The sequence below is a fragment of the Rhyacophila brunnea genome, unplaced genomic scaffold (assembly GCF_057557595.1).
Source record: "Rhyacophila brunnea isolate RB1 unplaced genomic scaffold, BYU_Rbru_1.0 scaffold_12, whole genome shotgun sequence".
NCBI classification, from domain to species: Eukaryota; Metazoa; Arthropoda; class Insecta; order Trichoptera; family Rhyacophilidae; genus Rhyacophila; species Rhyacophila brunnea.
This window is the reverse complement of record NW_028232774.1, coordinates 36,741,304-36,751,832: the sequence shown is the minus strand read 5'-3', so window position 1 is coordinate 36,751,832 and position 10,529 is coordinate 36,741,304. Positions and strand designations below refer to the sequence as shown.

Here is a 10,529-nt window from a genome sequence, read left to right as displayed (position 1 = left end):
TTTCATTACCTATCGATTTTTCAAAATACAAGAATTAAAATTTTATTTGTGTGGTTTATTATAGGTAAATTCGTAGTATGGCACGATTTATGAAATATTTTTGAACCCCTGATTCAGGGGTTTACATTGGTGACGAAGACTATTATTGTTTTTGTCACGTGATTCATAATAATTGTTGTGCTTGAAAAACTGTGACGGAATTATGAACTTTATGTCATTCGATGTGTAATCGATCGAATATCTCAAAGCGTATTAACAATACCGAGGCAGGGAATTTCACGCTTTGACGGGGCGAAATAATTAGTTTCGATTAGACTACGGTGCGGTGCAGACATTTTTATACGGCTTCTTACAGCAAACCGCGTGTTGCCTAATAGGTAATATCATTCAATATGAAAATACTGTTGACGGGGCTTTTAATATTACCGTCCATTTTCGTCGTAATAAATTGTAATGTACTGGAAATATGGCGAACGGAAGTTATCTCGGAAATGTTGGCGAACAAAACCAAAGTCGTGAGTGACTTCCTGGCGTCGGAAACCAACGCCATCAGAGGCCATGTCGACAATTTTGTCGGAGAATCGCGGAAAAAGACTGAAGACTTCTCAAAAAATGTACAAACTTTCATCGAGGATCAAACGGACAAAGCCGACAATACTATAAATGAGTATTTAGACAAAGTAAAAAACGTCAGTGCCGGCTTAATGGATTCAATTAATGTTTTTAAACCGGCCGAAGAGTGTAATTTTGAACCGGAAGTCAATTTAAATACGCCGCAAATTATCGCGCGAAATGGCTACGCAGTTGAATCTCATACGATAAAAACTGAAGACGGATATCTGCTGACGTTGCATAGGATCCCGCGTGCGAAAGGATCGCCGGTCAGCAATGTCGCTCGTCAGCCGGTTCTCCTGCATCACGGACTCTTGGCCAGTTCAGCCGATTGGGTTATCGCGGGGCCTCAAAAAGCTCTCGCTTACATTTTGGCCGACGCCGGATATGACGTCTGGATGGCTAACGTCCGCGGAAACACTTATTCCAGAGCCCACGTAGAATTACCGATAACCGGCGCCGCTTTCTGGAATTTCACGTGGCACGAAGTCGGCTATTACGATCTGCCGGCCGCGATCGACTACATAAACGACGTGAAAAAAACAACTGCAGAAATAATTTACATCGGTCATTCCATGGGTACTTCGGTCTTGTTTGCGCTTCTATCTAGTCGCCCTGAATATAACGCGAAACTTAAAGCGGGATTCGCCCTGGCGCCTATCGCATTTATGTCAGCCATCAAAAGCCCAATTAGGCTTTTGGCACCGTATGCAGATGACATCGAATTAATCGCAAGACTTTTAGGAGCAAATGAATTTTTACCTCAGAATGTTATATTGAAATGGTTATCGCGTTACGGTTGCGAAATCAATCATTTCGAAGAGAAAATATGTGAAAATTCTTTATTTATATTGTGCGGATATGACGATAAGCAGTTCAATAGGTCTTTAATTCCAGTTATATTAAGTCACACGCCCGCGGGCGCCTCTACGAAATCTCTCGTTCACTACGCGCAGGAAATCAAAGCCGAAGGAAAGTTTCAACATTTTGACTATGGCACCGAAGGGAATCTTATGCAATACGGATCAAAAACTCCACCGGAGTATCCACTCCACAAAATCACTTTACCCATTGGTCTGTTGAGCGGAAATAATGATTGGCTGTCAGGAAGTCCCGACGTGCTGAATCTCTTCAAGCAGTTGGCAAATCCCATCGAACACTACGAGGTGCCAATGAAGGAATTCAACCATTTGGACTTTTTATGGGGCATCGACGCTCCTACCCTTGTTTATGATAAGTTGATGGAAATGATGGGAAAATACAAGATGGATAAGGGAACTGTCTGGTCATTCAATCCCTATAAATTAAAAGTGTCGTGGAATAGTGACCATAACGATAAGTAGATTGTTATAGGAAACTAGCTGATTTTGGTACCTGTGATTTTGATTTGATGCTGCAGGTTATATTAGTTTATAGGTATTATGTAGCAGTGGCGAAGGGCGGAGGTACGCTGTAGATATATTATTATTATTTTGATTTACCTAAGAATACAAATTGCAAATGGTGTAAGTTAGTTTTTAAATTTCAATAAAACCCTGTCCAAACCAAACTATAATAGATATTAGATAAACATGTTCTGCTATCTATAAAAGATCTAAAATTATGCCATTTAATCATACATCATTTGAGATATTTTACAGATAGAAGAATATTAATTGTTATCTATTATTTGTTTAGGCAGGGCTTAATCGAATTTTAAAAACCGAAAACTGAAAACAAAGAAGTAGGTATGACTAACAAAGGTTGCATTATTTTTGTCGGATTTCCACACCCGACCTCGACTTTTATGGTTTGCTCTAGGCAGGGTTTAATTTAATTAAAAAAAACTAACCAGAATACCAACAGCCGCAATTTGTATTCGTAGTTCAATGAAAACAAATACGTAGGTACCTATGACCAATGACATATTAATGTCATTGCCTATGACTGACAAAGTTAGTGTGCACTATTATTTATGCCGGAACTAAAGAGCTTATTCTACCTCCACTATAAGCCATTGTTATGTAGATACCAAAACATTTACTACCATGTGATCTTTACACGCACGGTTGCTTATTGTAATATTTTGTTTTTATTAAAAAAAATACATATTATTTGTGTGTTATTTTTTAAAATTGTATTGAACATAATAATATCATGTACCTACATACCCGACAATATCACAATTTTTAGATCAACTACTTACCTCATGGCTCCCACAAGGGGGGGGGGGGAGCGGGTGACAGGGCTATAGCCTGTGGGCCCGAGCTTAGAGGGAGCCCGGCGTGGCAGGTCGACCAGTTAAGTGAGATAAACACACACCACAAATTTCCTCTGATAGTAAAAAAAAAAAAAAAAATTGTCTATTATTTAATGACTATTTCTATACAAATATGTGGCTATGTAATGCAATTCGGTGTGATATGATGATTGATAATTATTAGATGATATTTCATATGTAGAAATTTATTTTAATTATTTTAAGGGCGCATGTTATAAGTAATTCAAGTGGATTTATATAAAAATACGAAGAATCGCTAAAAATAGGCAGAACGTTTTTAATTTTATTCCGCAGAATCCTGGGGTTCCATTGGGCATACCACCTTGGGAACACTAACATGTAGAATATTACACTGCCCTTAACATTGGCGATAGCAGGTATGGGGGCCCGCTTCAGGATGTGGGGGCCATGACCTACATATTGCATTTACTAACACAATAGGTACATAATATACTAGTTAGGTAGGTACATATAATTATTTACCTAGATACTATATTTTAGATACTAATCAATAATACCTATACTTGTTTCTCATAGTATCTGGTAAAAATATGTTTGTGCTATCCTTTCTGTCGACACAATCATTGCCTGCTAAAATATTTAAAGAAATTATTATATAATAAAGTTAATTTTATGGGATAGGTACCTAAAGGTATTAAATAAATTATGTAAGAAAGGTAGGTAAGTATGTGGATTTGCTGAATAAAGTAAGTAATAATTATTATTTTATTCAGCAAAATGATGAATTATATTTATCATCGTATCGATAAGAAGACATGACATATTATTATTTATGGACATGTCCATGTCGAGCTGGCGGTCTGAATTATGTTATTAATATACATAATATTATTATGTAGGTAAGTACCTACCTATTAATCTATTTAATATTATTTCGAAAACAATGTGAGCAAGCATCAAACGTTTTATCTGGATCACGATCGATGGTATTTAATCATGATAATATGATGAACATAGATTGATAGATTAAAATATTATCCATTTGCACAGACTAATATACGTCTTACTGGCACTCTAGGTAGTAACCTGGATGCGTATTTATTGGCTTCAATAACTATTTCATTGGGTCTATTCTATACACAATGCGGCATCGGCAGCTATCGACGGTAGTTTATCATATTTATGTATTGAGGTAGTTAATTGTTATAATAAGAGAGTTTAGACGGCTACCTTATTGTAACAATTATTATAAATACCTCAATACATGAATATGATAAACTATCGTCGATAGCCGCATTGTGTATAGAATAGACCGATACATTAATACTTCGGACGCTGAAGATGCACCGACCAGGCGGCCGATCGATGTAATCAACGTGCATTTTAAAGGTGGCAATTAAAAAAATCATTATCTAGTCAGCAGCGAATGAGTTAAATTTATTCGGTATATTATTTTTCGAAGTATCCATAAACTATTTTGTTATAAAGAGGGTTGAAAAACGACAGTAAACAAAATAAGGAAAAATTTTCCAATGTTGTAATACTCAAATTATATAGACTATAAACATGACAACACTGGAACAATTTGACATATAACTACTAACCTAAAAAAATTAGGTCTAGATATCATCAAAATGTTGTCAAAGGGTTGGAGACACACTGTATTTATAGGAGGTATCATTGGAGCTATAGGTGTAACAATATATCCTATTATAATTAGCCCTGTAATGAACCCAAAGCATTATCGTAAGTATAAGACTAGTCTTTAGTTACGAAAGTTGAAATGTCAACATTGGTAATATTCATCGGCTATAACTACTATAAGTCGTAGTCAGCATTGATTATATCGGTAAAGATACAGTGTTCTGAAACCAAAAATTTAACCAACACCTAACACAATCTACTTATTTTTTGGTTACAGTAGGTCGTGTTGTGTTTCGGGTGTCAAAAGACCTCAATCACTAAAACGATATGGAGTAGCGTATCTTTCTTATTATATTTTGTGGTATCTTGTCCGCAGGAAATCACTTGGGTGTTCGTCTATGGGACAACCCAATATTGAAATGCATAAGAGTCTGTAAATTTTTTAGAAGCGCCATCAACGCCGCTTTCATTAACCAGTTATGCCTTCAGCGAGTTATCTCGCTCTATGAAACCGTGATCGACAGGCCGCACATACAAATTTCGCGAGTTATCTCGTCCGACTTTAAACTCAAATTACTAGCCACTGTCGATTGATTTTCATAATCTATAAAATTCAACACACAGTGACATCTGTTTGAAAAATTATGAAATACTGACACACAAACGGTATTACAGCGATTTTAGTAAAAGCTTTGCTCTACATTCAACGTGTGTCGTTAAAAATCTGCGGCCTGTCGGATTCTGCCATAGTAATATCGTGAGGTATAGAAAATGGTATGTAGCGTCACAACTAAATGTATGTAAATTGGAAGCGGCGTTTGTGGCTCTTCTAAATAACGCCAATCTGTAAGGATTCTCATGGTCTCAACTCAAGCCTATAACTGAGTTGCCTAGAGTCATAACTCATATTTTGCAAATTTATCATTTTTTAGTTAAATATACTAAGTGATTCTAAAAGCATTAATATAAATAAAGAAAATAGTTAGCTATCAAAGGTCACTTTAAACCATGTGAAAATCGTTGATAAAGTTGACTGTTGGTGTCATAACTCACTTTTTTCAATAAATAATAACCTTACTAACCTAACCAAACAGGGAGCTCTATTTCTCAGTGTGCTGTGTATTTGTAGCCTTAGTATTATAGGTATATATTAAAAAAAAGAATGTAAACCGACTCACTCATTAATATTCAAGGGAGTTCAATACTTTTCTTCTAATAACAAAAAACATGCTCTGGTGGTTTTTTGTGATTATCTCAAAACTCGATTTTTGGAATACAGTAAATCCTCTATTTACGTGATTAATACGTTCCGAAGATGTTCGTGTAAGTCGAAAAATCGCGTAACCCGAATAAAACTTAAAAGCATGCAATTTTTATATAAGAGTTAGTTTTAAAGGATAGGTGAAAATAAAATGAACCCACATACATACATTTAAAAAAATATTAATATTTATAGAAATTATTGTTTATTCAACACCCACAATGGCCGCGTGGCTTAAGCGCCGGTCTATAGTGTCGAGGGTCCCAAGTTCGAATCCTGGGTCTGGCAAGTACACATATTGTTTTTCAATTTGTGTATGAGTCAGAGTATGGACCTAATAGGTTGAGCAAGTGGCTGACATTAATTCCTTGTAAAAATAAAATTTGTTAATACAAACTTCCACTCTGTGAAGGCCAATGACATTAATATGGGCGAATCATCTGGGGAAAAAAATGACACTCACTTTATTGTCGGGTCTGCCGAATGGCATAATCTGTTCTAACGCCATTACAATAAAGGTGATATTGCTATAAATTCCTGATGCTTTTTGTTGGATCTGCCGAATGGTTCGGTTCGAACGGGTTCGCTCAAATGAACATTGACATTAGAAACACTGCTCTAACGCCATTACAATAAAGGTCATATTGCTATAAATTCCCGATGCGTGATATCGCATAATGGAGATTGCGTGACGTCTACCTATACACGCGAATTTACTTGCTAGCTACTGTATTGAGCGCTTCGTCCATTAATAATGTCATTGGTGAAGGCCCATATGATCCTATTAGGATCGGACATGGTCGAAAGAATTTTTTTTTTATTCAGATACATAATATTATGTACATAATGATTTCTGCGTAAACTACTTATTAAAGTGCATACAGGTCCAGTGTTGTTTGAATTGTAGCCCTTTTCTTTTCTTAGTTTTCCTAGTTTATTACTGCCTTTAAATTGTTCAAGCCATCCGTGCCTTGCAGTGAATATATGAGTATTAACACTCTCAACATTTTTACACTTTAGGTCTTAAAAGAGACTCCATGCTTTCTTGTATGAGCATAAGGTTTATTGGAGTTTGTTGTTGCTGCATATTATCTTCTATCCATATAACTAATAATGTTTCCTTTTCTTCTATTAATATTCCTCGTTTTTGGTAATTATCGTAGATTGCATTGGTATTGATTTTTTTACATGATGATGATTTGAACTTTATCAAGTATAATTTATTAAACACAAGCGCAAAGAAACAAAGTACCACCAATAAAAAAAAAAATTAAATCGTGTAAGTATGAATTCACGTAAGACGAAGACTTACTGTATGTGTGTTATGACTCTAGGCAACTCAACTATTCTTATATTGGACTGTTGATTAATTTTTAGGTATAAAGTAGGTACCTATACGTGTCATAAACCAACTTAAACGATGATTTTTTATTACAGAAAATATTCAAAAAGTGACTAGAAAAGATGTCAAACAGGAAGACATTCAACCAGGAAGTAAGTCTACTAAATGAATAATTTTAATTATTTGATGATTGCCAATAAAAAAATATTGTTGAATGATTTATTGTTTCTTTCCGTTGTCATATCTCATTGTAGTTTGTTAAATATTGTTTTTTTTTAATTTCAGATATGAAAGTATGGTCCGACCCATTCGACAGAAAGAAACCAATGTAAATTTAGAATATTCGTTAAGTTTAAATAGATTTGTAAATACATACTTGGAAATGTCAGCATTTAAATAAACCATTTCATACTTAATCTTAGAGTTCACCGATACACAATGGAAAAGTCGATAAAACCGTTATAATGATAATATTACAATGGTAGTAATATAAAAATGGTTTTTCGATACCTTGTTTTTTTACATATTGAGATTGTGTTTACCTTGTGGGTATACTGCACCCACTTTAATAATAGTTATCCCATAATAACAGTTTGCGAAACTTTGTGTCCAGTGCAGTGATGACAATTCAATTTCCTAGCAGCGCAAAAGGAATGATCATCGCAAGAGTGATACTTATCTATTCTGTACCAAAAAATATCAAATTAAATTCACGTCGGGGAAAGTCATTGAAATATCAATCAATAATGAAAAGTATTGATTGACTGTGAATAGTAGTTAAATTATAATAAATTTATTAATTAACATGTAGATATAGAATATATTATTATGTAATACAAATAAATAAATTTTACTGAATCCGTCTATTGTTTACTTTACCTAACCGTTTTTTTTTTTTTTTTTTAAACGGTACATGTTCAAGTGCGTTACCATGATCTTACTCCCTACTTCATTTATCGTTTTTCAATTTATGGCTACGGCCGTATGTTGTAGCTTAGCCACTAATGCCAATAGAAATGGCGTATTTCAAAAAAATACTACCTATTCTTAGGTCAATAATTATTATAAAGCAAACATTATTCGTAGAATGTTTATCACATTTGAATGGTCAAAGATATAGCTTATAATCAGTATCTTTAAATGTGTAAATCTTTCCCATTTTTTGAATAATAAAATGCCTAATTCTTGTCAAATTCGGGATCACAGAGATTATCAATATAATTTTTATTGTAAACATTTCACTATAATAATGTCTACATAAATTTTACTGATGGTTTTATAAATGCTTTTAAAAATTATAAATATAAAAAATCTTAACACCACTTCACATGGACGTACTGAAATATGACTATATTCTAAAACATTGGAGTGAGAGGTTTAAAAGAATACTATTTTATGTAATAAAAATACTTTATGCAGTCATCAAATGTTTAAAATAAATATAAAGGATAATAAGGCTTCAAATTTATGTAAATAGATTATCTACAACTTTTAAGGAATGTCCAGGATCATGCTTTGAAAATAGCATAAAAGCTCCATTTTGACGTACGCTGAGCATTTTCCCCCTTAAGCAAGTGTTTTCTTTGTAAAGGAATCGGCACCGGTACTATCTTCTTTAGTTGAAAATTAAATTAAAAGTTGATGCATAGAATGTTGAAATTATGTTAAATTGAAATAATGATGACTCGTGCATTTATATCAAAATGGAATGACAGATGTGAAAATTTTAATTAAGAAGGCAACATGTTTTCCGTGAACAAGTTTTTTAAATTCCGATTGCCCAGTGACTGTTAAAAAATGTTTAAATTGACACAACGGTGGAAGTATGAAAACTGCACAATATAAATTGAAGAATTATAAATTAAAAGTTAATACAAACTTAATTAAATTAATGGTTTCTGTATCAGTGTCATTTGAATCTTTGGCAATGTAATTGTGTATATTACTTAGATGGCGTCTGTTAACATAAGCTGATGCCAATCTAATATCGATACATGAATAATCATATAATGAGATATTTTATATTGCTAGTCTTTCGTGTTTGGGTATATAATCAGTACTCCATATAAGTTTGGTTTTTTGGAAATAAGTATCATGCGCACATACTGATCAAATCTGAAGGCGAATGAATATGTTGTTTCTATAACTTTTTATACTTCCCAAGTGTATTAATGTTTATTAATTTCTATTATTTCTTATCGTGCCATCCCCAAACAGAGATCTTTGTTCTATCATTAGCTACCCAGAGAGTTTGGTGGAGCTGTACTTTTACCAATTTCGGAGAATCACCTTCGTCCTCTCATATTATGTGGTCGAGGAATTGTTGTTTTTTAGTTTTGATACTATGCGGAATTTCTCGGTCCTTTCCCATTCATTTGAAGATCTCAACATCAGTCACCTGGTCAGGCCAAAAATATTTGAGTATGTGTCAGTGGCAAAAGGTAGAGGTAGGCTGTTAAGATCCGACATAAATAGTGCACATAAAACTATGTCAGTCACATGTATTTGTTTTTATTGAACCAATACTACAATTTACAGATAGTGTTAGTGAGTTTTTATAGTATTATAGTTATATGTCCGATCCTAATAGGATCATATGGGCCTCCACAGGGTAGAGGTTTGTATTAACAGATTTTGTTTTTTACGAGAAATGAATGTCAACCACTTGCTCAACCTATTAGGTCCATACCCTGACTCAAACACAAATTGAAAAACAATGTGTACTTGCCAAACCCAGGATTCGAACCTGAGACCCACGGCGTAATAGTCCAACGCTTAAGCCGCGCGGCCACCGTGGATGTTAGTTAGATTCGATAAAATAGTACACATTTTTTCATTCATATTATTTGTTTTCTTTGAATTAAGAATACATAATACACATGTTGTTTTAAAATTCATTAATCTTGTCTATACCAAACCATAATCGTTAAAAACATTCTTCTATCTGTAAAACATCTAAAATGATGTATGGTTTAATGGCATAATTTTAGATATTTTATAGATGAACGAGTATTTTTTGACTATTATCTACTATTTTGTCATGAATTACGCAGGGTTTAATTGAATTTAAAAAATTAACAGACACTATGTACACATTGTAGTCTTAGTTCAATGAAAACAAATACGTTGACTGACAAACTTAAGTGTGCACTATTTATGTCGGATCCTAACAGCCTACCTCCACCCTTCGCCAACCGGTATGTGTATACACGTCTATTTAGATATTGGAAAACTTTCTTGTGAAAATAACATTTTCATACATCCCTCCCCCAGTTTTTAAAACGATATTATTTTAAATCTATTTACGGAGACTTCACTGACCTTATATTATATACATGTATTGTACCGTTTCATTTCCTCACTAATAAAAAAAAACGCATTTGGAAAACCTTCTTTAGCATACAACAGACGTTTGGTATTAACAGACACCGCCCTGTCCGCATTAGTCT

The 10,529-nt window shown here is 33.9% G+C and overlaps 1 protein-coding gene and 1 pseudogene across 2 annotated transcripts; both read left to right on the top strand.

The window, feature by feature from the left end:
- The first annotated feature begins 217 nt into the window (after positions 1-217).
- On the top strand, positions 218-2,927 carry LOC147078113 (lipase 3 pseudogene; annotated as a pseudogene). The gene has a single exon (XR_015072274.1). The product of XR_015072274.1 is annotated as a lipase 3 pseudogene (transcript).
- A 1,474-nt stretch (positions 2,928-4,401) lies between these two features.
- Positions 4,402-7,548, top strand: LOC147078112 (small integral membrane protein 20). Its single transcript, XM_085961230.1, has 3 exons — positions 4,402-4,579; positions 7,176-7,232; positions 7,366-7,548. The coding sequence occupies exons 1-3, from the start codon at positions 4,468-4,470 to the stop codon at positions 7,410-7,412; spliced, it is 216 nt and encodes a 71-aa protein (XP_085817356.1). The 5' UTR covers positions 4,402-4,467; the 3' UTR covers positions 7,413-7,548.
- The last annotated feature ends 2,981 nt before the right edge of the window (positions 7,549-10,529 follow it).